The 27,588-nt window shown below is 35.4% G+C and overlaps 2 protein-coding genes across 2 annotated transcripts in view; one reads left to right on the top strand and one right to left on the bottom strand.

Annotated features, from left to right (window-relative positions):
• Positions 1–27,588, bottom strand: part of LOC111517636 (ATP-dependent helicase brm-like) — a 98,000-nt gene that overhangs the window by 49,902 nt on the left and 20,510 nt on the right. The gene's annotated exons all lie outside the window — the stretch shown is intronic.
• The window catches only part of LOC111517639 (inositol monophosphatase 1), a 34,229-nt gene continuing 10,385 nt past the window's right edge, over positions 3,745–27,588 (top strand). Inside the window, exons 1-4 of the mRNA XM_074169585.1 lie at positions 3,745–3,897; positions 18,029–18,103; positions 18,154–18,281; positions 26,613–26,872. Coding sequence (XP_074025686.1) covers positions 3,865–3,897; positions 18,029–18,103; positions 18,154–18,281; positions 26,613–26,872 — 496 coding nt within the window. The 5' untranslated portion in view covers positions 3,745–3,864. The remainder of the gene's footprint in view (positions 3,898–18,028; positions 18,104–18,153; positions 18,282–26,612; positions 26,873–27,588) is intronic.

Genomic DNA, 27,588 nt, shown 5'->3' with positions numbered 1-27,588 from the left:
CGGTCGTAAAAACCAGTTACGGTCGGACCAGCGCCGGCCAGAACCCGAGTGGACTAAATTAGTCAATCAAGTTGATCCATCTCTAAACTGACTAAATAAAAAAAACATTGATTTTTTTACTCAGTGGACCTCAATTGATCACATTGCAATTTTCAGGTAGATACCGAAAGAATAACTATGGATTCTGATGCAATTGCCATTAACCTCCCCAATGAATGCTTGAATAATGGCTGTGGCTATCGAGGACGTATGTTTATCCATCGTGGGATTTGTTCATTGAAGATTGTTTTGTGCCCACTGCGGTTTCATAATCGCTGTAATTGGATTGGTCCTACGAAGGACGCGAATGCCCATTGCTTCCAAGTACATAGTGATCTTACAATCTCGAGTACAAAAGAATTTCAGATACGTAATTTCAGCAACCTTCATTTGAAAAGTCGTGGAATATTCATCTGTTACGCTTTCAATAGGGTGTTCAGATTATCTTTACATTTTCAGTATACAAAAAAGTTATTATGGACTGGTTGCTACTATTTCGGGGAACCAGCAGAAGAAGGACGTTTCAGGTACGAGATCTCGTTTATCAAAGAGAGCAGTCATGTTCTGGCTCCACAATTTGGTACCATTTGTTGCCCTTTGAAAACCTACTATAATTTTTTTGATAAGACGTGCTGTTTGGGCATTGATTTCTATTCCTGGGAAAATTTTTGCGATGATGCTGGAACATTGCATCTACAATTTCAATTATTTGATAATACTGAGGAAGACGATTCATCACTTTTTGATGTGTTGAGGTTGTAACCGACGAGATTTGGTAACCATACGTAATAGAGGAGGCGAAGATCATTGCGTAAGCTTATCACAAGATGTGTTTTTCATATTAATGTACTAACGAATTAATGTACTAATGAAAAATTATTATTTGAAATTATTTGTGTATTTTTTTATTGATTGAAAAGAGAGCATGCGCATTTGAACATGATTTTCATTTTGAAGAATATTTTCTATGATGTCACCTTTTCAACACTGAAAAATAAGCGGAGTGCAGGGTATAGTTCATAATTCAGAAAAGTCGTTTTTAAATAAAAGCGAGTTGACTTACAGTAAAAGTGTATTGCAAATAAAACGAACGAAGTTTATTCCAAAATTGCGATTCAGATTTGCTTCCAAGTGTCATAACTAATGACGAAACATCGGAATAGTATATGGTTATGACAATGATACCAATATAGTCTGTATCACAAGGATTTTTTTTTTGGAACCAAGGGCACCGAAAATTATGATACTGGGCTCATTCGATTCGGAATGACCTCTAGCAACTTTTTGAAAAATTTGAAAAGGTATGAACAATTTAGGAAAAAAAACGGGGTTTAGTATCTGAAAATATTGAAGATATCCGAAATTTGAAAAAAGATCCATAAAGAGGAGAAAATTTCCTTGAAAAAAGTCCAACCTCCCGGAATTCTATTACCAATATTTATAATTTTAATTTAGAGGCGAAAATAGCGCTAAAACCGGGCGATACGCGTCCCACACGCGTTAACCGATACGGACCTTTGAACAATTAAATTAAGTATGATTATACTTAATTTTATAATTTTTATATTTGAGTATAATTGTTATCACCCAAAGACAATTGTGGATACTAACAATCGAAACGTCGTGACGTAACTTGGTTTGGAATTGATTTATATTATATTAGACAATGGAAGTCCGAACTGATGAAATACACCACGAAACATTGTCAACCACCTTCAAACAAATAGTGAGTATAATTAGTGAGAAAAAAAAATCACATACCTTCTAGACACTTGAATAAACGAAAATCCATGGAAAATTTTTTTCCCGTGATTATTTTATTAGATACACTTTAATTAATTAACTAATTTTTACAAGTTTTAAATATACATAAAAACGTTGATAATTTTTAAACTGAAAACTCACTCACTCACTCACTCACTCACTTCTTGGAGTTTTTCTTGAAAGCCTTTAAAAAAGATTCCCGTTGGAAAAATTAAAAAAATTTGGTTTTCTACTTTGTTGTTAATAATCGAAGACGTTAAAAAGTGAAAAATTCAGTTAAAGCAATGAACAAAAATTGGTTTATTGATATTCAAGTTAATTCGTATTCTTATTATTTAAAGTTATATAAAAACGATTTTTCATAATTTTTAGCTCTATTTGTTTAAAAAATTGTGATGAATGTTATGGTTTTAAAAATAAAATCGCTTTTTTTGTAAGTTTTTATTGTTTATAAACGTATTGTTGATTAACATTTTTTTGCTACTGAATATGAATGCTAAGAAACGATTATTTAAAATCATAATTTCTATTTGTCTTTGATGATCTGAATTTTTTTTATATATTTTCTTTATTTATTTAATAATTTGTTTTGAACAAATTAATTTTTACGATATATCAAAAACAAAAACAACCATGTGCCACTTTTTGTGTAAAAAATCGGTATTTTTTTAAATTTTTTTAATATTGTTCTTTTTTTGCACAAATAGTGACACATGGCTGTTTTTGTTTTTTTGATATAAAGAAAATATAAATTAAAAAAATGAGATTATCAAAGAAAAATAGAAATTATGATTAAAAAAAATCGTTCCTCAATATTCATATTTAGTAGCAGACATAGGTAAATATTAAATGAAAAACAAATTTTTATCAACAATTTTCAGATATTTCATTTTGCAATAGTTATAAAAAATCATAATTAACAAATTAATAAATTTTTATGAACTTTTATCGCAGGATCATATGAAGGATATATATCAAAAGGGCTCCACGAAGTTTAAAATTTATAGGCCAATTATTTATACCTTGTATCCCATTATATATGCCAACGGAGATTGGGAAAAAATTTTTTAGTTAACAATTGAATATCTTTTTGAAAAATGGTGATAAAACTTTATTTTCTACGGGACTCGATTCATTCAAGTATTAAGAAGATACTAGATTTTTTTCAAAGTTTTAAAATGATATTTTATGTTATAAAAAAATTATTTCTTTTGATGATTTCTCTATAGCGGCAGCGCGCGCATGCCGTAACAGCCGCGCGGAACCCTATTTTTCAACGTCAACGTCATTTTCAACGTTAAATTAATATTATGAATAATGTAGATAGAGTTTCGGGAGTCGGGACTTTTTTATCTGAAATTTCCTCCTTTTTAATGAGCTTTTTTTTTTAAATTGCTTAAATATTAATATGTTTTGAGTTATTAACGGAAAATTAAATACCATTTTTTTAATCTTATTTTGTTAATAACAATTGCAATTTTTACCTGCACCAAAATCCTTCAAAAACATTTTTCCAGAGGTGATTCCGAATCGAATGAGCTATCGCTCATATTTTTAGAACCTTTATCTCTATTTTTCATGTTTTTGAACTTGTTGATTAGACTATCATGACATATCAAAAAGTGCATATCAGAACTGCTTCGGGGAACTACTGAGAGGAACGGCTGACAAGAACTACTTTTTATGGGACAAAATATAAATTGATGAATAAATAAATATTTTTTGGGAAAAATGAAAATTCATCTTCATCTTTGAACAGACAACGTACGGTCGATAGTCAATACCGATGTCCAATTGTATCATTCACAACACAACTGTTCATATTTGTTTTTACTATCAGGGTCTATGATTGCAGCATGCAACCGATAAGTTTGTGTAAATATGGAAGTGAATAATAATAAAAAAACATTCTTGAACTGGTTCTGAACGTTTTTATTTTCAGTAACCACTGACTGGATTTGAGGGGTCAAACACTGATGGTCAGTTCGAAGTCAAATTTCACTTGCATTTTAATCTAAAACTCAGTCTTGAACGTTGTCGATAAATGGTTGATATTTGAAAATGTGGCTAGGATACAAGATATGTCTATTTTGGGTAAGTGACCATCAGAAGTGTGTGTGTGTGTGTGTGTGTGTGTGTGTGTGCGAAAAACAAAAATGTGTCGCCTCAGCTTTTCTGTAATCACAAGTTTTAGTTTTACATTTATTAGTTTCATTTAAAATCATATATGAAACTCTTTGAATAATAGAGTCCATTTAAGCAACTTCTAAAAATAGAAATTGAGACAAATTCAAAATATTCCACTCTCGATATTTTAAAAACCAAAAATTAATCTCATATTTCCGAAAACATATCGTTGGGACCGTGGGGAAAACCAAGATATTGAAAAACTTTTCTCCGCGTGCAACTAGACCACACCCACAATTTTCAAAAATAAACCTTTGTTTCCACTTCTCTATTCGAAATTGTTGCCTGTAATAAAAATTCATTGTAAAACTTTTTTTATTGAGAACTATAAATTGACATCCGATTTTATTGTGGCAGTTTAACAAATGAAAGCACAAATTGAATTTGAATTGAAAGGGAGAATTTTTCAAGAAGAGATTGGGAGATGAGCTAGTTCGTTTTCTTCTACTTCTCTATCATCAAGAATTGAATGTGATACAATAAAACTATTTAGAAAGATGTGTATAACATGCGAGTATGTATAGTCGAAGTAACTGGTATTGTGCATATTTAAAGTGTCGGCCAAATAACCAATACAAAGAAATAAAGCCGCTACCAACTAGTCCACGGGGACTGAAGAATTGGCGGTTCGTATTGGATGATTTTTACTAACCGAGTTTAATGATTGGCTGAATCGTCAAAAAATTAAATTTTAAAGCCATGTTACGGTGACGAATAGAATGTGAACCGTCGTGTTGTCAATGTTCAGTTCAGGAACTGATCGCAATTTGAGTGTTGAAATTCGGTATCGGTGCAGTTATAACTACTTAAAATTTTTGTTATCTATTTATGTAGTATCCTTGGACAAGTACTAATAGTTATAACGAGTGTGATAACAACGTAGACTTTTTCCTGGGTAGTGATTCCAATAGCGATGGTGAACAATACGAAAAAGAAATACCAGTGTTTATGATTCGGATGCATTTGAATATTGGAACATATAGAGTATGTTTCAACATATATGAGAATCTACATCTCAAATTTGGTTTCGAGGAAAACAAACTATTACAAGCAACATCAGATTTGATCGAAAATCCTTTCTCAATTGTACGTAAAATAGTCACGAACAAACCTTATGAACGCAAGACGCGATGTAATACGGGGTTACCAGAACCTTTAGATGTTCATCTAATGAAATCATTGAAAAAAACAATATACGACTGTTAAAAAAGCAGTTATAGGAATAACTGAAATCATAAGAAAGAAATTGAATACTTCCGGGCATAACGTGAGTTGCTGTGACAAAACTCTCCAGAATCGTATAAAGAACCTAGGATTTAGATTTAAAATAATAAACAAACGTCAAACAGTTATGGAAAGCAGAAGAATAGTGGAATTGTGTAACAAATACTAAGAACAAATAACTAAATGTAGACAAGAACAACGGCAAATTTTTTATTTGAACTAAACTTGGTATGACACTCACGACATAGTTACGAAAGGGTGGACTGATGGTTCGAGAATATGTACGCTTAACATGCCTGCAAACAAAGGATCGCGACTAATCATTGTGCATTACAGTGGAAATAAAGGATGGGTTCCGAATTTTTTGAAATTATGTGGAAAAAAACTTGAGGACTGCAATGTTGACTATCATAAGAACATGGAAGCTTATATATTCGAGGAATGGTTTGAGAACACATTGATCTCAAATTTGGATGCAAATAGTCTACTAGTTCTTCACAACGCTTTCTAATTCGCGACAGCTCATCAAAGTATCGAATAAAAATTCGAGGGAAGATGAAATACAAAGTTTTTTAATGAATATCAATTTGTATTTTGAAGATTACTATACCAAAAACCAACTACTTGAAGTTTTACAGACAGAAACATTTGAAAAAGTGTATGCCCTTGAGACTTGCTAAAAAGTATGGACACACCATATTGAGACTTCCCCCCTATTTTGTGTTTCCCATCCCATCGAGTTGATTTGGGGCTATCATCAAGCGTAAAAATAATTTTCCAAAACTTGATATGAAGGTAATAGAGCTAATTGAAAAAGAAGTATATAATATTACCGAAGATGAGTGGCAGAAAAGGATTAAAAAAGTAGTTTTAGTTGAAAAAGACTTTATGGAGATTGGACACTTCCATATTTATGGTGGAAATAAATTCACTATCGATTCAAATGACCACAGTGATAGTGAAACAGATAATATGGAAAATGAATTATCAGAATCTTTCGAAGAAAGTTAGTGAAGTAGTGAAGTATTTTCAATTATCACCCTGTTATTTGAATCCCTACTTTCTCACCCACCTATATAAACGAAATATTTATATATGTAACTATATTATTAAAGGGGATCTGTTGAAAGGTAGGTTGCACTATATCGTTTACTTGAATTATACTACAAGCATGTATTTTACTTTCATGGTGCAATCTTTCGGTAGCAAATGTCGATCAATTGCCACAAGTTCATCGAACGACTTTATATATGGACATTCGGTAATAGGTAAAAAACTTGTTTGTATGTTCTCTGATTTTTTTTGTAGAAAACAGAAAACCTTTCTTCCTGGTTCCTCTTTCAGTGGTACAGGTGCACGTCGTACCTCCTTGGGAGGCGCCTCCCAGCAAGAGCGTCTTCTGCTTCCAAAGCGCAAAAGGATACCACCATTTGATGGTGAAATATCGCAGTAGCTGTAGCAGCAGACTTCATAGTTGCCTTGAAGGCGCGAACGATACTAGAGGACAAGGGAATATTTTCCTCCAGTCAGAAATTCGGACTGCCAGTAAATCACTCGGAAATCGCGGACTCTGTCAGGTAGTCACTGTAGCTCGGAAATTGCCAAGTATGTCATCGGCCTAAGTCAAGTTGAAATTGTAGAAATCAATCGGACAATCTTAGGACAACTGTAGTGGACCAATTCAGATTTAAATTTCGAACCGAAAATGAAATATGTTAACTCTCACTCATCATTATAACGGGTGAGTGATGTCGTTCATGGTGGTGGTTCATGGAGTGAACTGATGCTAAACTGAGCGTGTAACACCCGTCTCAGAGTCGGTCCACGCAGATGACGATCGTTTTGATTCTAATAATAATAATAATAATATACTTTATTGTCCAAAGAAAAAATCTTGTTGACAAAGTTAGTAAATAAATATAAAAGAATACATAAATGTCATATGAATATAAAAATATGGATAAAATATAATGTAAACTTAAGTATAAAAACACTGAATAAAAAACCACAAACAACCACATAAAACATGCTAAGTTAAAAATGATCGGTATATAACTCAGTCAAACTGTAATAGGGTCTACTACTCAAAATTTCTTTAATCATTTTTCTGTACTGATTGGTATCAATATATATCTCTTTAGTGTAACTTTGCAGATGGTTATACATCTTCATACCATTGTAAAATAAGGAGTCATTGACCAGAGAGTTGTACGCTCTGACGAGTTGTACAGTGATGGGTGGTAACCTCAAGTTTCACAAGATGTTTCTTAATCAAACACACTGTCTCCACAATAAAAAGAGCTACAACCGTCAAAATTTTTTCATCTATAAACAGTTGCCTGCATGAGTCACGAGGTTTAGCTTTGCACAAGTATAGCTCTCTTCTGTAATACAAATACAGACTCCAGCAAATTAAGGCTACACACACTCCAAAAAGGTATACCATACCTTAAGTGAGACTCTACCAAACCGTGATATGCTGTTTTTGCAATATGAACTCCCAGTTCTCTAGCAATAACTCTCACTGCATAACAGCCGGTGGCAATTTTACTTTTCATTTTTCTGATGTGAGCGTCAAATTTCAGTCCACCGTCTATATACCATAAATTTAGTACACTCTCTGTACTGATGTGAAATGATGGGGTCATGTTTTATCCATTCTCACATATCGACGCATAAATTCGGGTTTTTCACGGTGGAACAGCTACAAACACTGCTCAGCATCATTCATTTTCTTCAAACTTACAAAAGTTGCTCCACTCAAAGTGCTCCATCCCACAAAGTAATAACCGGATAGCTGTGAAATTTGTACACGTGTCTTTTAAAGGTTGAGGTTGACTAAAAATCATATGGATTTGATAACGACATCTGTATGTGTTAATAAACTCGCATATTCATAATTCTAACTTAACGTTTATTTCTCCATCTTTTCATAATACAACAATACAACTTCCTAACCCTAATTCTTCTTCTCTTTTTCACATTCATCATCGTCACTGACCAAACTGATCGGGAGCGTTCCAAAGAGAGCACGATATAAATGTACAGTATTCCAACACGCCTCCTTACATTTATATCGCATAAAACATAAACTTAAACCCTAAGCTACATTCATCATTTCTCTAAATTTTAGAAACTTAGCTTTACCTAAAGACTTGGTAAGGATATCTGCGACATTTTCTTCTGAATCCACTTTAACAATGTCGATAATGCCTTTAACATTATTTTCATTCACAAAATGATAATGTATTTCTATATATTTAGATTTTTTCGAAAAATTACCATATTTGCAACATACTCAGCAAAAGTAGAGGATTTTGTAACACTTGTTTGTTTCCGTGATTTCCAAAATATTACATTTCCAAATAATCTAATTACATATCCAGATGTAGACTTACGATCTTTGCTATCACCTACCCAATCGGCATCCACAAAGCAATCAAGAACCTCTGCTTTTTCATTTTTACAATAGTTTAACTTCAAGTTTTTTGTAAGATACAAATATTTTAAAACTCTCAACGCATACTTATAATGTGTATTATTATAACAATTTTGAAACCTGCTTAAGTAATTGACACTATAACTAATGCCTCTATAACTTCCTAACCCTAATTCTTCTTCTCTTTTTCACATTCATCATCGTCACCGACCAAACTGATCGGGAGCGTTCCAAAGAGAGCACAATATAAATGTACAGTATTCCAACAGTATGTTAGCCTACTGACTTTTTAGCCCACCTTATACTTATCCATACTTAGCAAAAATTAAAAAAAATATATGACTTGGAGGAGATAAATACCATTCATCGTTATCCAACAATTTTTTCAACATAATGAATCGTTTGTGTGGACTCAAGAGTGACACACTTAAGAACATTTTTTCTTCGTTGATTATTTTCAAGAATTTTATTGGATAGTAAGTAAAACCAAACTAAAAAAATAACACTCCGTCTTTATGACGGATTTAATCCTCATTGCAGTGCCTTTGATGGAATAATCTTCTGGAAATGGTCAATAAAATTTTTGCCCTTATAACAGTTTGTCTACGAGATCTACTTACAAACTCTAAACATACAAGTTGCGCAATCAGATTTGAGTAGGTGACTTATTTCACAATGGTTATGACAATATAACGAACAAACAAAAACGCAGGAAAAAAAAATTAATGCGTGCGAAGCGCATCAAAAAACAAATAGCCGTATATAGGGCAATAGTGAAAAGCGCATGGGGTGGAAACATGTAAATTATTTCTAGCAATCACTTTAAGTTCCGATATATTTTTAATCTCTACTTATTCATTCAAAATTATCACATTGAAAACTATTATTTTTTATATGTTTGGATATACCCAGTGAATTTGCGAAAGTCTTATTAATCGACGTTGACGAGTTGCTTTCTTGTTTGTAACAATTTAGGAGGCTGGTGACCTCAACTAAGGAAAGTCCCATTTACATTGATGATGAGTGTATTGATTGCACTCATTTCGTCATTTACATCGTTGAACTTGGATCCTTTATACAATTACATAACCTATTGTTAGGCAAGTTGAGAACTAACTTGGCATTTTTTACTATTTTCTAATTTTTTTTCTGGATGTTGAGGTTGGTAATGGACTTATTATATTGATTTTATAGGAAAGTAATCAGTGATATCAAAAATCATGGAGGAAGCCGTAAACCACCATACCCTTGAATATTTGGAAGGCTTCAACATCTTAAGCGATCATCAATATGGCTTTCGGTTAAAATCCACATTTTTTCGGTTTTTCTCTTGGTGTGTTGGTAACGTCGTGATCTCAATTTGAACTCCAGAACCTTGTTTACTGTTCTGAATAACTTATAGTAAAAGGTGTAGATATGCAGCGCTTCTGTAGTGAACGTTAAATCTTTTCCTTCCGAAGTCAAAGTGATTTCATAACCGATTTTTGAAATCTTGCATGAAAATGTGCGTGTGTGGGAGGATTGGCATTGAAATTATCCTTTTGCCACAGTAGTCCAACTGCTGGAACAGCTCTCATTGTTAAATGCTGATCTGAGCCCAATGATAGCTGAGGGGCTAACTAATGGAAACTCTCCATTTGGAAACCTGAACAAAGTGTGGAGCTCTATAACGGATACCTTAGCTGTAGACAGTGCATCAGAGAGATATAAACATTTCTTTATGCTGAATTAGGTATAGATGAATATGATAATTATTTCCCTTGTTTCTTCTGAAGTTTCCTAGACTTTTTATCATGCATGATCTACACAAAGATGTGTAGATCATGCCATGGAGTTCCAAACAATTTCTTTTACATGAAGATTTAGTTACACGACAGATAAGTCCTGTCTCTGAGGGAGGTGCATGTGCTTTCGGCTAGTTCAAATATGTGGTGATGAGGCATTGAAGACAAATGTAAGTGTAATTTCATATCAATGCTCTCTCATATATTACGTTGTTTATGTGAATGATATCTGTTTTAATTCCATAACTAGTGTTTTGAAGTACACACTGAATGGGAAAAAAATTGTGAGTCCTCACGGGACGCCTGGCAAATGTGAATCATCCAAATTATTTTGTACAAGTAGCATGCATGAAAAAAGAGATTACGACAGAAACTAATATGGCATAATGTAAAAATAAAATATTACGAATTTTTTTCAGAAAATGACTTCATTCAATGAACATTTATTTTCATTATTTTTTGTTTGAGGACAAAACACAAGCACTACAGAAAAATCCTTAAGGCACTCTCAGAGCGGTGCCTGTGCGAAAGTAGCGATTCACATTGGGTTTGAATCGCTGGAGATTGAATTCATTTGGATAAACGTTCTCAGAGTTCTTCAACAGTTGAGTTTGAGGTGTACTGTACCAGGTCCCTTGAACACTTCCCGTGAAAGTATCTATAGGAGAGAGACAAATTCCAACTTTTCTTCGATGTTCCAGACTATCAAGGTGGCAAGTGATGTTCGCGTCTCCAATCAGACAGATGGCTCTTTTCTGGATGGAATCCACCAACTTCAGGGTATGTTTGGGGGTAGAGCTCCATACATGAGAACAATACTCCAATGAAGGTCTGATCTGAGCTTTATAAAGCATCAACAGTTGCTGAGGTGTGTACAGTTTTCTGGTTCGAAACAGTGTTGCAAGATTTTGAGATGCAGCCTTTGCAATTCCAGCGACATGATTGTGCCAAGACATATTGGTGTACATTTTAACCCCCAACAAACATATCGAAGCAGAAAGCGGAATTGTCTGATCTGACATTATTATATGCAGTTCAGAGACATTTATCTTCTTGGAGTGTTTTAGTGGATTATTTTTCATAAGAATGAAATTAAAAATAATCAATAATTAATTCAAAAATATTATATTCTATGAAAATTGTGTAAATTCTAATCTACCAAAAGAGTAGAATTTACATTTACTGACTCTTGAGACAGACCAAATGAATATACGCGGGCTTAGTGCACAGATAAATTAACACTTTAATTAGAAAATATAAATAATAAATAACTTACTGATGGCTTGATAGTGTGTAGTAGTGTGATTTTGCTTTCTTTGCAGGAGGTTGCTCACTTTCACTTTCTAAACTATCACTGTCAGACATATTTTATTTTTAATGATTTAAAAATTATTTATTTACTCTAACACATATTATGTATATTGTAATTAACAAAACTGTGTGGCGAAAGAGATAGTGTAACGCCTAACCAGTGGGAAGAGAATATATTGATAGAAACAAACACTAGTCACACTTTGAATAACACCTTCTATTGCCTTTTCACATAAACTGGATCACAATGAACGTCTTAGCTTCCCATGACCGACGGCGGCTCGACAAAATATTCCTCGAGTGATTGATTCGTCTTTTTCACTTTAAGAAAAATATGTAAAGCGAAATCAATGCTTGAATTGCAATGGAAAATTGTATTCATCAAATCAGGAAAGTTTTATTTTTCTGATTCTTATGCCTTCACCTGAGACTTCTCTTCCAAGGTATTCTAGGGCAATCGAATCTTTCTGATTACCGAGGGCAAAGTTAACCGCTCTCTGAAATAGAGCCAGTGCATTGGCAAGCCCGAACGGCATCCTCATATAAACAAAGTGGCCATCCGGCGTGACGAACGCATTCTTATGAATGAATCCCTTCTCGATCGGTATCTGATGGAAACCGAAAGCCATATCCAAAGATGTAAAGTAATGTCCTTACCCAGTCTTTCCAATTGATCGTCGATGAGTCGCAGAGAAAAGCGATCTTTAATTGTGAAGCGGTTGAGTTTACGAAAATCTATGCATGTTCGAAAGCACAGGACTGGCAAATGGTGATTCACTTGATCTCATAATGTTATTTCTCAACAAATCTTCTGTTATTTCTCGAACTGCCTCCCTCCCATCGATAGCCAGGCGATAGAGAGTACGCTTGACAATAATGTCTTTCTCTAAGCGTATTTTCAGGCTTATATTACTGACAGCTCCTACTTCATTTCCAGTTATAATCATACTGGCGAAATTTCAAAAAATCACTTTTAGATCACTGCGGAACTCGACAGGAACATCGCCTTCAGACAACTCAGAACTAAATACTTCAGAAATTCTATGAATGACTAGTAACTTGCGACGTATGATACAAGATCCTTTATAATCTGTTATGGTTATAAGGTTTTGATCTTGATCCAAATTAGAATACCGTGATCAAGATAATCATGGGCAATGAAGACATAACTAACTCACTGTAAAAACAATATAAAAAATGTTTGTATAACCTGTGAATTTTTTAGTAGCTCCAATGGTGACATTCGTGAGGCCCTTTACGATTATGAAACATAGAGTGACTTTGTAGTTTTGGAACTTTGCGATAAACTCGGCACTTTATGTTGAGTGGTAGAGAAATTTCGGTTGTCATATGATGGTTTTGGATTTTTTCCTTCGCAAAATTTTTTCTTGTTCCTCATTGCTACGAGGAAGTTTTACGAAGGAAGACAAAAATACCAATAACTCAGAAATAGTACGACAGTTAGCATTACACTCTTCAACATGGCTGATTTTTCATGTACATACATACGAAAGCACTTAAGAGTTTATCTGTATCTTCTAACATACGACCAAGGTTTTTTTTGGAGGAAAAGCTTCGATGAAATGAATACAAAAAGTTGTCCAGTATCTGTTATGAGGGTCCCAACATTCAAACCATCTTGCCTCGTTTAGTAAAAATCGACCAATTCTTGATGATGTTTGAACATCAGACCAGCCTATTTTGATTTCAATAGCTCCTACTTGACTCACCCATTTGCTGGATTTGTTATTTTCAGATCTGAAATTGGGCAAATCTACCAGTTCACCAGATCGCTGTGACGTCAGAGCTCTAACCAGTTCAGCTAAACGTGTTTGAGTCGAATCTCCCTCTTTGAAAGTCATTTCCACAATTATCCACGAACAGCAAAACGAAAAAAGAAGAATCCTAGTGAAGTCTTTTTCGTTCTTTGCGTAAAGCACCGTAAAACAACACTGTTTTTCAATGTTTGAACAACAGAATTCGCGAGTTTACACTGTGAGCGTTAGACACAATCTCTATTCTGACGATAGAAACAAACACTGGTCGCACTTTCAATAACATCTTTTATTCTCTTTCACATAAACTGAATCACATAAAACGAATAAACATGAGCGGCTTCTGTACCCGAACACGAAGAAACACATATTGAATGCATAATCTTCCGAATAAAATTCCATTGAATCATCCCAAAAACAAAAGCCTTTCCATATCGCAATTATGATTCAACGTCTTAGCTCCCCCTGACGGGTGGCGGCTCGACAAGATATTCCTCATCGGGTGAATAATTCTTACACTATCACATAACGTGGCGACCTGTCGCTAGGTCAGCAATAGTTTTTACGTGCGGCTATAGATGTTTCACACCAAAAAAGTGGTTATCTTGTTGTTCAATGTTCATGCGAAAGTAGCTGTTTGGAAATAACTTCTTGATCGTGTTTGAAAGAATATTTTTGCATGATCTACAACATGAATTCATTTCGAACTCAATTGCTTTTCTTCTTCCCCACATTATTATTATTTTTTTTTACCGCGGTATGCTCTGGTCAGGCCCTATCCTCCGAAGCCCCGATACATTCAAGAGAGCGCGCCAGCATTATCAACCAACGACCACTCCCCACACCGTGGATAAAGTGATCATTGAGTCCGATAATCATGTGCCCTGAGCAAGCGCAGTGAGCCAAGAATGACAGCCTTCTGCATATATCCGGCTAAGATGTCTGCGTTACTGCCGCAAGCCGGTGTGATTTTAAGATTCGACAGTAGAGAGGGCATCATTCCACCAAGGACTCCAATAATCAGAACAACCATCTTGACAGAGTGGTCTGGATAGAGTCTGCGGAGTTCGAAGAGAAAATCTCGATATTTTATCCGTCGCGCGGCAGCCCCGCGACATAATGTGAAGTTCATAACGTTATTTATTTTGCACTAGCTTTGTTGATATTGAAAAAAACTAGTCATAAATATTGTTCATTAAAATATTTATTGGAAAAAGAAAATTTTTAAACATAGGTAGGTAAAAAACAATCAACACTATGATTATAAATATCTCATTATAATTACGAATTATGGTGTTGACCTTTTTTTTAATTATTTCTTGTATATCGGCATCTTTTGGACTACATGCAATCCTCATTGTGTCTTCTAAATGAGTGGAAAGACGATTGCGGTATTTGTTTTCCAAAAAGCTCATTTTCAAAAATGAAGCTTCACAGAGATATGTTGAAGGAAATATAGTTAAAACGAATTGTGCACAGTCTTGTAAAGATTTATAATTGCTAGGTGCATTTTTCCAAAACTCAATATACTCCTGCTTATCACGGTGTTCAACGAAATTAGCTTTCAGCTGCGTGTCGTACTTTAGTTCAATGATTTCATTCATCAACTGTGTTTTAGAAAATCCAAACTGGCAGATAATTCCATATCTTCGTTTTCAACATGCCAAGGGTTTTCCACGAGTATAAAACAGTTCTTGATTTTTCACACATCGTGAAATATTCTTTCGATATTCGTTCCGTTCTAATACTTTTCCTTTGCTTAACCATCTGATGGCCGTATGGAAGATAACATCGCCATAATTAGCTTGTAATTCTTCAAGAAGGTCTTTGAATTTTCGATGATTAAGTTCGCGCGCACGAATAAAATGTAAAATGCTCACAATCGTATTCATAACATCTTTCAATTTGTTATTCGAAATTTTACATGACAAAGTTTCTTGATGCATCAAGCAATGAATGGGCAACAAATCAGGTAAATTCCATTCCTCCTTCATTAAAGCAATCAAACCATTAGTTGCACCCACCATTGATGGACAACCATCAGTACACACTGATATCAACTTTTTCACAGGTATTCTATGTTTTTCCACAAATTCTTTTAGAACTTCCATAAAATCACAACCTCTCGTATGCCCCTTCATGGTAATTACTGCTAAGAAGTCTTCTTCTATGATTCCCTCCATTGTGCAGTATCGAACAAATAATGAGCACTGAGACATAGAAGTTATATCCGTACTGGAATCACAAGCAAGACTGAAGTATTTGCAGTCTTTCAGTTTGTCAATTACTGCCCCAAACAAATTTTTCGGAATATCTTCAACACGGCGGCGACAGGTGGATTCAAAAAGCGTAAGCTTTTTTACTTCTGCTATTATTTGTTTACTATTTGAAAAATTTTGAAACAACGTTTGAGAAACAGTTATCATACACTCTTTTATCAATTCAGCATCAGTAAAGGGTCTCATACGTTTTCCAAGAATGTTACATACTTGGTACGATGCTTTAGTAATAGTCTCATTTTGCCCGACTGCTGTGGTCATTATATTTATTATTATTTTATTCTTTCTTTGAATCGTATTTAAAGAGTAGGTTTCAGTAAACGAACTATGCTTACTTGTGTAGTGCTGAAATAAATTGTATCGCTTAATTCCAACCACAGTTTCCCGGCATAATAAACATATCGCAGTACCTTCCTTATATCCACTTATAAAACCAAACTCTTCCTCCCAGTTTTCTTGAAAACTTCTATTCTCGTCACTTATCTTCCTTTTAGTAGCACATTTAGATGATACACCCGCCATTACATTCGTAATGCAAGAAACGTTCAGTCTTGTGCGTTGAAACAAATGAAATGGCTCACGGCTCTTCTTTCTTGACACTCGACTCAAGTGTGGTATATCGGCGTGGCGAGCGGGGAGCGCTCGCCACGCCGTGACTTCGCCCCCGTACCCTCCAGTAACGAGCAAGCACAGCGCGTCGCCTTCGTCGGATTCGAACGCAAAATCTGTTTTGAATTTGTTATGAAATGTAGCTGACTATTGAAATTATTTACTTCGTGGCGGGCCGCAGAAATATCGGCCGCGGACCGCAATTTGACGACCACGGCTCTATACCCATCACGCGACTGCGGTAGACTAAGGTGTTGAAGACACCATCCTGGCAAGCCATGATGAACCCCTCAGTTTCCGACTTCAGCCCACTCGACCTGAGGAAAGCAAAAGTCAGTGGCTTTGATAAGCCAAGGTCTCCAATGTTATTGAAGAAGACCCCATGCATTGGCTTATTCTTGTGTTTCCGCAGAAATGAGGTGATCTTTGCGGCTATTATATGAGCTTTTTGCTGAACGGGTTCCAAGTCGGTGACAGAGTTGTGGTCACCTCGTTCAGTGTCGAAAACTATACCAAGTTCATTAGCTGCTCGGGCAGCTGCCTTAAAGAGAAATGCTCCAATTCCTGCTCTATCACGGTTACGGACCATGCAGAGAAGGGAATCCGAACACCTGACTACTTTACAGGCTATATCCAGTACCATTCTGTCATGTAGACACTCCAAACTCAAAAGTCCACGGCCTCCCTGTTGTCGGGGGAAGTACAACCGAGGAACGAACGATTTGGGATGTAAAATCCTATAGAGATGCATCATTTTACGTCGAGTTGATACAGCTCCGCCCGAGTTCACTTCATTACTCCAAACGAGTAGAGTAAGATTGGAACGGCAAGCATATTTTTGCAGCAACTTTGTTCTTCCCCGACAGTTCCGATGACTAGATCTGTCGCAGTTTGTGCTGATACTTGCATACTGCATCAATATGGAGAAGTGGAGAGCCAAATAGTTTTCAAAAACTTCTCCCTCCTAAATTTCTACAATATATTCTAGTATTGAGGAAATATATAAATATCTATTTAGAAGTGAATGACAAACAGAAAACTTATATCGATAATATTTACCCTCAATGTTACTGAACTTATGAATACCTCCGAATTCACCTTCTATCTACTAGAGTAGAGTAGAGTAAGATTGGAACGGCAAGCATATTTGTTGCAGCAACTTTGTTCTTCCCCGACAGTTCCAATGATTCGATCTGTCGAAGTTTGTGCTGATACTTGCATACTGCATCAATATAGAGAAGTGGAGCGCCAAATAGTTTTCAAAAACTTCTCCCTCCTAAATTTCTACAATACATTCTAGTATTGAGGAAATATATAAATATATATTTAGAAGTGAATGACAAACAGAAAACTTATATCGATAATATTTACCCTCAGTATTATTGAACTTATGAATACCTCCGAATTCATCTTCTATCTACTTATGAACTTCTCGATTTGTGTTGACACATTTGTTTTCAGCTAAGTTCTTTCCTGAAGTCGACAATCGCTAACCGTTATCACCCTATATTAACAAGAATATAATTGAAAGTACAGTAAATCTGCTATTAGTCAAGGCCGCACACAATATATTTAAAAGTCTACGAATAACCTTTGATTCATTCTTGATTTTCCTAGGTATCATTCGTAATGGGTGAAACAATTGAGGAGTACTTCGATTTTGTGTTGCCACTTGTGAAAGAAGCAGGAAAGGTGAGTTTCGTCATTAAAAACGAACATTTATTAAATCTAATCCATCTCAGAGCCTTCTAACTGCAGCAGATTATGAAGTAGAAACAAAACAGGAGATTTATGATCTGGTGACAGTATACGACAGAAAAATTGAAGATGTATTGATAAAGAATATCAAGAAGAAGTGGCCACATCACAAGTAAGAAAATATTGCTTGCTAAAAATAGTAGTACCGTCCTTATGGGGACAACAAATCATTTGAGTATTTGAACAACTGTTTGAAGATCATCATGGGGCCAGATTTAACTTTCGCTTGTTTACATCTAACCACCAGATGGTCAGTGAGAATTTATTATCTTGTGACCTTATTGTAAAACAATTTTTTAGAAAAAATCACTTCCTGCTGAAAATAAAGGATGAGGTTCTCAGCAATTTTTGACCAAATGACGCAAAACTTGGTTAATCTCCAAAACAGTAACAATACTAAATAAAAGTTAGTATAATAAGTTGGTGACTAGTGTAGAAGAATAAGGGAAATTTGATTTAATTGATGTTCATTAAATTCGATTGGTAGAATGAGTAATAACCATTTTATGATGATACCGTTCTGGTTATCAAAGATGGATTTTTGTAGTTATGTTTTGAGTGGAAGGTAATTTCCGTAGATACTTTATAGCCGGTTTGTTCAACATACCTAATAAATACACCTAACACTAAGAATTGAGAGAACAACCATAACAAATCAAGGGCATCATTTATAGAAACTCGATTAGGGCTAAATAGTTAGCCAAATTCAACTAATACAAAATCAAGATCAAAGAATGTAAACTTCCACGGCCGGAGATAACTGTGTGAAAGCTATTTTCCGAGTTTTTGGCTGTGGTATGCAGGTTTTCATGCCTGGCGTTGCGTCTACTACTGCGGTAGACATTATCAAAAGCGATGTGGTAACGGTCGCAGTGCTAGAGTTGATGCTCGAGTTGTTATTCACGACGGGATCCGCATTAACTACGGTGCTGATATTTGACTCTGGTTTAATATGATTAATTATTAGTGTGCGTGGCTTGGTTTCTCTCAATTTGATTACCTGACCTTGGTTGTGTAACTTTAAGGACAGGTAGCCAGATTTTATTAATGCTCATTGCCTCTTCTTTCCAATGAAATTATCCATGTGTTATTGATTTTCTATTGCCTCTCTATATTCTCTTGGATAGTAATTTTGAGTTTCATCGAGTAGGTAACTATTAGTGTTCGGATACATGTTCGGCTACAGACCACGGCCAAAAAACCCGGAAAATAGCTTTCACCTAATAACTAACAGTTTAGATCAAAACTAAAATGAGCATGTGCTAAATTGAAATATTTACAACTGTCATTGACCATATTATCATCAATAGGATCGTTTTGAATTTGCATCTATCATAAAAATGGGGAAATGGGGGAAAAGCATTTTTGTTGGAACTATTAAGTATCGTGAAATGTCAAATGAAGAATAATTGTGGTTATGTCGCTTGTGTAGGTTTTTTTTATCAAACACAAGTTCATAAATGGGACACTGTTCCTAGCTATAGTCTTACATCTAGTTGAAAGGTTTAATTCTAAGGTATTGTTGCATAAACCAACTATTTTAGGGCTGACTTATATTTTGGTTTGAAAATTATATTCTATGGTGACTGTACACTCAGTGTGCGGTAGGTAAATAGAAACCCTTTGTTATTTTTGTGTGAAACTTAAGAAAAATCTGCTATTGAGCAAGTTGCTTATACATTGCGCGGTTGTTTCAGAAAAACTTGTAGACCAAAGTAATCAAGAAGTTGTCGGAAGATGGTGCCCTTAGGCAACACTGATATGTGACAAAGGGTGCTCAAATGTCCGCCACAGTTTCTCTGGGTGTAGCGCATCCGAAACGTCCAAATTTCCATGACTCTGTCGCAAAAATTAGGCTGAATTCGACCGATGGCATGGTTTTTTTTGGCTCTGAGGACCGTTGTGGTTTATGGTTTATTCCACAACATCACAAAAAAGAATCCAACGGAGTTGGACGATAACCATGGCCAGTTTACTTCACCTCCACACGAGGTGACCATGCCTTCAAATAGCTCGTGCAGAATATCTAATATGACATGAGCTGTGTGAAACGTAGCGTAGTATCCAGATCATTCAATTCTAGCCAAAAGGAATTGGTAATTATCGACCAGAGTGTTCGCCTTTGACAATGATGGCATGACCAATGTCGTTCCCAAAAGGAATATGGACCGATGATGCCAGCAGCCCAAAATCCACACCAAACAGTGACTTTTTCAGGATGCATTGGACGCTCTTGAATTTCATGTGAATTGGTATCGTACAAAATTTGACGATTTTGTTTGTTCAGGCGCCCATTCAGAAATGGACCTCATCGCTGAAGATGATTTTTCGATTAAAATTAGGGTTAGTTGCCAATTGCTCCCAATTGCTTCAGTTCAGTTAAATTGTGTACTGGTGCCTCGGATTCTCCTGCACAGTCTCAGACAACGGTGATGTTTTCGGCAGATTTTGCGTTTCGCCGACGTACAGGTGTTGGTCGGTCGTTTACTGAACAAGTGGACTCAAATTTATCCACCGCATTGCTAATAGTCCTCTTGGTGGAACGATTATGGTGGCCGTAGAATGGACTAAGCACGCGGTACGTTGCCCGATCAGGACACCCATTTCGATAAAACAATTTAACTATTTGCATGTGTTGTTGAATGCTATATCCGTCCATGGTGGTTTGGCAAAACAGACTGAATGAATGACAACTAATTTGACAGATGTAATTTCAACAAGATGGCCCTTATCAATCGTCAAAGTTCAAAAGTCCCTGTTGGAAGACCCTATACAAATAACCAACACCAGTATACTCGTATAGGCATCTAAGGAAGGATAACAATCAATTCATGGCAATATTGCCGAAACTTCATACCAGTGTCTCAGCAAACAAATATTACCGACCTAATTATTTCAAATGGATCATCATATTTATTTTTCTTTCACTAGTTACCACGACAAAAAATAATCTTTCCCATAAATAAAAAAAAATGATACATTCAATCCTCATCTTATAGTTTTAATTTGCTGATTTAGGGTATCTATTATTTTTTCTAAAGAAAAAACAGTGCCGGTGGCGTTGTTTTTCCGGATGCGCTTGCGTCAATAACTAATGACTACTCTTCAAATCATGAGGTAGGTGATCATTGGACCCGAGAATTATGTGCCCTGAGCACAGAGAGTAGGGATGGCATTATTCCACCAAATACTCAAATATTCAGAATAATCTTTTTGACAGAGTGGTATGTAAACAGGGAATTGAAAGAGAAAATCTCAATATTTCCTCCCCTTTTCTTCCTTTTTTCCTCCCGGATCTGTAAACTCCACGACGAAAATCTCCTGAATATGACGATTAAGAAGGCTGCATCATCAAGCGTGTATCAGCCTGAGAGCGAGAAATGAATAATTTCAATGAATTTGGCACTTCTCATTCACTACAACACATTAAATATCCCCAGAATTTAAGGCAACACAGAAGCTGAAGAGGAAGATCAGTTTGATCTTCCTCTTGGAGAAGATCACTTAGTGATCGAAACACGAGTCGAGGTGTTGAAAATAACGGTTTGGTATTGGGCAAAAACTCCAGTATTATTCATTACTACACCAAAGTTCCAAACAGTGCCTCACAAGGGAGATTGAAGTTCAAAGTTCAATCTTCTTCTTGAAGATGATCACTTGGTGATCGAAACACGTGTAAAGGTGTTAAAAATAACGGTTTGGTGTTGGGATAAAAACTCCAGTAATATTCATTACTACACCAAAGATTCCAAACAGTGCATCATAAGTAAAAGTAAATAGTATAGAATTGTTGATTGTTTATGTAATATTCAAATCACAATAGATAGACTTGATATGTGTGGTATATTTGAAAGCGTTTACCGATGGCTCTGTTAAAACATTTTCTGGATGGGTTTTTCACTCTGCTGGTAGAAAAGTTCTATCGGCATGACTTCCAAAGTTGTTTTCGCACTAGTTTGAAGCTATGGCCGCGTAAATGGTTGGTGATTCTTACTTCAAAATGGGGCATGGTGAGACGGTAATGTCCATACATGTCCATCTTTAGAATCTTTCTTTTGGTACAACATATTTCCAATATAGCTAAGGCCTCAGTTTAGTTAACCTTTTCTGACTGTTCGAGGGAATGAATGTCGTTGACGAAATATATTCCATACTGGTCAGCATATTCAACTTTCGATTTGGGCCTGATTGAGTTTTTGTGAATTTCAGCTAGACCAGGTTAGGTTAGCTTAGGTCCGAAGTGAGTGGGTCTATTCGACCCTCCATCGCAACTAACAAGTGTTTATTGTGGCTCACACCTATTCACACTGAACCAAATAAACCCAGCTTCTTAACGAAGCTGATTAGTTTGTATGGTGAGTGGTCTTTCGGGTCAGATGGTTAGAGTACGGCTCTGCCGAACTCTAAAAGCCTGATTCGGTCCCCAGCAGGGCAGGCATAAAGTATGTGCTCTGCTCTTTCATCATTTTCCAAACAGAGGCGACACACACTGTCTTTCGACAGTCCGAGTCTCTGTATATGATGATTCAAATGATAGTGACCTGTGAGAAGGTCTCTTAGACATCGTAGTTCATGCCTATTATAGTCCAACAACTGTTTGGTATCAAGCTTCGAAGGGTGAATCAACGCCTTGCAGTGAGCCAATCCTGGAAGATTCTTCCAGAAGTCCATAAATCTTCTTGTCATCCAGGTGTTTAATGTTTGTGTGGCGAAGCCTAAAGCGATGCCAATGACAGGTTCTGATCCGATGAAGCTGCTTGCAGCACCCTACTTTGCAAGGGAGTCAGCAGCCTCATTGCCTTCCAGGCCAGTATGGCCAGGAATCCAGACAAGAGACAATCTGTTGAGTCTTCCTATCGAGGAGAGTCGTTTTTGGCAGTTTGCTACCAATTTAGACATTGCTCGGTAGGAGCCAAGAGCTTCCAACGCCGCTTGACTGTCCGAGAATATTTTTATTGACTTGTGTATGAGGTTGGATTCTTCCTCCGCACATAATTCAATAGCGTACATTTCTGCTTAAAATACAGTCGCATAGATTCCTAGGCAGGTTGATATCTCTGTCCTGGGTCTGCGACTGAAAACATCAGAACCGGAAGATGTTTTTGATCCAAATATCTGCTCTCAATATTTCCTTCTCCCGGAGGATCCAGTCCTCTCTATTTGAGAACAGTACTTTATAAAGCAGTTTGTAGTTGACACTTGGAGGCATAAAGTCAGATGTCATTTCCAGAATGCTGTGACTTCTAGTGTCAACCAACAGTCTGTTGCACTCTGCATTGAATTGATTTGTGCAATTGGCAATGTGCACAAGTCTATATGCAGTCCATCTAGCCTCTCTGCCCAGAAAAATGTGGAGAGGGGGTAGATCTAGAAGGATCTCCATGGCCGCTGACAGTATAGTACTGATGTCACCACTGATGGTCAGACAAGTCTGTCTCTGTACAGCCAGACCAGATTTAGAGTTTGGAATTCATTTTCTTCATCTCCTGAAGACGCAAACTTAGTCGGTGAAAAGCGCGTCGAGGAGAGTATTTCAGTTTTGAGTTAACGCCAGAGGTTATAGTTTTATCTTTCATTATAGTGTTTGTGGAAGCAATTAATTTAAGCCCCTCGTTGTATGACACAAAAATTAAGGAATAAACAGATGAAAATCTTGAGAAAAACTTCTCAGAAATGTTCTCGCACATGTGGAGATAATTTCATCGGATTTTTTTCCAAGCTGTCAATCAATTTAAGACATCTATAAGTTTTGTGCTAATCAATGGATGGATCCACTATTTACAGTATCCTTTTTCTTTCTTTTTTAAAAAAAGAGCACAAATGCATGCAGTCTCGATGAAATCCAATTTAAAGCTGATGCTCAGTAACTATTTAGTTGCTATTGTATGCTAGAATAAACATTTCAACCGACTAGAATATTTAATCACCGAGATTAAAAAGTTGCCTTTGTACGGCTATCCTAACTATAAAACAATTTTTGTTCACTTCAAAGTTTTCAAATTCACCGACATTCACCACAATAACGTAATTTGTAGTTGCACAAAGTGAGTATAAGTAAATAAATGAACTCAAGTGAGGTTGCAGAGACCTTGCTGGGAGAAAAAAGTATTTGTAACCTTGGCCCCATTCAAGAATCATAAATGAACGAATGAATAGTTGATTATCGTTGTTTATTTGCATACAATGTTACATTTACCGAGTATAATGAGATGAAGAGAATACAAGTAAATTATTTGACCAATTCAGTGGAAAATCAAAAGAAGGTTCACGGCTTCAAAAAGTATAAAGGGTGATCTAGAAGTTCAAAATATTGGCTTAAGTTAATTTTTTAAAGAAATTCTTGAAATTACAATACATTCGTTGAAGATTTCCTGAAATAACAGTGGAGTTGTTATATGATTAGCAAATAAAAGATGTATAGTATTTTTAAGAAGAGATTGTTGAAGGTTTTCATAAAAGTTTTTCAACCTATTCCGCATTTAGACTGTTTCCAGAGGTTCGTGTATTTTGTAAAATGCAATGATATCAATTTTCACGATATGGAAAGGCAATGTGGAATATTTACCTACAGATTTGTCATTTTCATAGAAAAAATTCGATAGTAATTACAAAAAGGAGGTTATAATATTTCTTATTACTTATGGTAGGGTAAAATAAATTTATCAAAAATTTTAAAAGCTGACACAGAAATGATTCACCGTTTTCATATTCAATTGACATTAAATTGAATTATAACTAAATGACTTAGTTTGAAGTAAATGCAAATTTTGTCGTAAAAATACTATATAAACTAGAATAATGAAAAAAGTAAAAAAAAATATGTTGAACGGTGAATATTGTAACAGTGGTCTGCTAGATTTCATCTATTTCGAACCTTCGTAACAGTTTGGTGCTTACGACAGAAGTTGAGTCATGTTTGAAGATCATCAGTGTTATTATTAGATTGACTTGTGCCTCAGCTATACTTGTTTTTTTATAACAGTCAGTTAGTTTGGCGCATATTTGGCAATACAGTCGATCATCACCTGTTAAAAGTTCCATTTTCAGATGATTTAACAATAAGCTTTGCACGGACTGGTTATTAGTCATGTTAGGAAACGCTAGTTGAAGTTCTAGAAATTCACATTCGTTTTTGCTACCTCTCAAATGTTCACTACAAAGTAAACAAGTGAGGATTTTTCCAGCAAAAGATTTACAAACACAAGACGAGATAGACTATACGGAATCATTCATTCCAGAGCGGTCAGGAGTATTTATTCTGATATTCAACAAGAACCCCAAGAATTCGGAACAATCTTCTTGTTGTCCTAACGAGTATCTAGTGGACTCCAAAAACTCCAAGAAATCGGTTGGAGGGAAAGATGATACATTCTTACGAAATTGCAGCTGCATGAACAGTTTTAATTAAAAAAAAATAATGATGTAGATGTTGTACTAGAAGCTGAAAAATAATTCGGGAGGTCCTAGGTAGCAGTCATCACACCACTCGCCTCAGCAATCTACGGTATTGATCAGATAGAAAAATAATAAAATTGTTGGGGGTAGTTTAGCCTGAGTAAATATGTAAATACTGCGCCCAACGACTTTATTATTTTTGTGTCTGATCAATACCGTAGACTACTGAAAAGAGTTGTGTGATGACCGCTACCTAGGACCTTCTGAATTATTTTTCAGCTTTTACTGCATTTTCCACATCATTATTATATTTTTCTTTTCAATAAAACCGTTCAACACAAAAAAATGTGTTTTACTCATTTCATTTTCAAGTTATTAGTTATTCAATTCTTCTCGTTCTGTTCAGTTCATTTAGCGCCTCAGTACTAGAAGATAATATGTATTCCGCCATTTTGTAACTGCGGCCATCTTTAATTTGCATCTTTTTCAAAGTGTACTACCATGCTACTATTCAAGCCCTCTCATTAGATACCCATATTCTGGTAGTTGTGAAAAATATATGTAATGCGCCATTTTGTTGCTGCGGCCATCTTGGATTTACAGTGACACGGAATTTATTGAATTATATTGTCATAAAACTAAATGTGTGTACCAAGTATCAGATCAATCTATCAACAGGAAGGGGGTCAAACTTTAATTACTGAATTTGACCCAAACAGGGCAAGTTAAACAAAATCGTTCAGAAATAGAAATTCAGCATACGTTAATGGGGAATTTTTCATAAATATATTTGATAACATTGATTATGCATGATTTTAAAAGTTTTTTCAAAACTATAATCGAGTGTTTCCGTCTTTTTTCCAACTTCAATCATTTTCTCTACTTTTATTTTTATTTTAGTTGAATAGCTTTGGAAAGTGCTCCAAAGCATTTGGTTCGTAGTGTTTATTGTTTGTATTGTCAATATTTATTGATATATAAAGTCTATGTTTGTTTCAATTACTACTAATAGGTACTTTATAACTAATGTGTGGCAAAAATTTTTCAGATTCATCGGAGAAGAAGAATCTGAAGTAAACGGGATATCAGAACTAACGGACACTCCCACCTGGATTATAGACCCAATAGATGGTACTGCAAATTTTGTGAGAAACATGAAATTTTCAGGTGTCAGCGTAGGGCTTGTGATAAATAAAGTACAGATGATGGGCATAGTATACAACCCCTTTCTAGAAGAATGTTTTACTGCTATTAAAGGAAAGGGAGCTTTTCTCAATGGAGAAGAAATTAAGACAAATGGTCAGAAAGGTAAACATTATGTGCGTCGACTCACGAAAATACAATTCAAATTTTTATTTTGATCATATAATAATAATAATAAATGGGCTTTATTCATTGACATACATTGTTTATAAAGAAGAAGTAAATACAAAAATCAATGAAAGGGCGAAGTTCAGCCGATGCGGTTTTACAACTTAACCTGGGGGATAGCATGTTTAATACAGAAATATAAAAATAATTACCTAGTATACATTGGTAAGTGAGTAGTTCATGAAACTATGTGAGACTAAGAAAAAAACAAAGGTTATAAATTCCAAAGTAAATATTAAAAATCTATTTAGTTTAAATAAGGTAAAATATAGTAAAACATACACAAAGGTGAGACAAAGGGAAAACCATATGAGCAAGATCTAACATGAATATATTATCTATCCAGAAGACTTCAGATATGTTTTCAACTTTTTCTTGAAATTATATATGGAGTAGTGTCGTAATTCACTGGGCAGAGCATTATATTGTTTGATAGAGTTGTAAATAAAACTAAGAGAAAAGCAGTCTGTCGAGTGCTTTGGAATAATAAAAGTGTCACAGTTTCGTGTCCTCGAATTATTCTGTGATCTGAAAGTTTTATATCTTTCATAAATATAATTTGCCTTCTTGTAAATGAGGAATTTATGTGTATTGACGAGTAGGTGGAACTGACAGGTTTTAGCAATCGGTAACTAACCTGACTCCTCGAACTT

This window comes from Leptinotarsa decemlineata, unplaced genomic scaffold (genome assembly GCF_025532065.1).
Source record: "Leptinotarsa decemlineata unplaced genomic scaffold, Ldec_3_MD MMD2_P_RNA_scaffold_5, whole genome shotgun sequence".
Classification (NCBI taxonomy): Eukaryota; Metazoa; Arthropoda; class Insecta; order Coleoptera; family Chrysomelidae; genus Leptinotarsa; species Leptinotarsa decemlineata.
The sequence above is the reverse complement of the archived record's forward strand: the minus strand, read 5'-3'. Positions and strand labels throughout refer to the sequence as shown.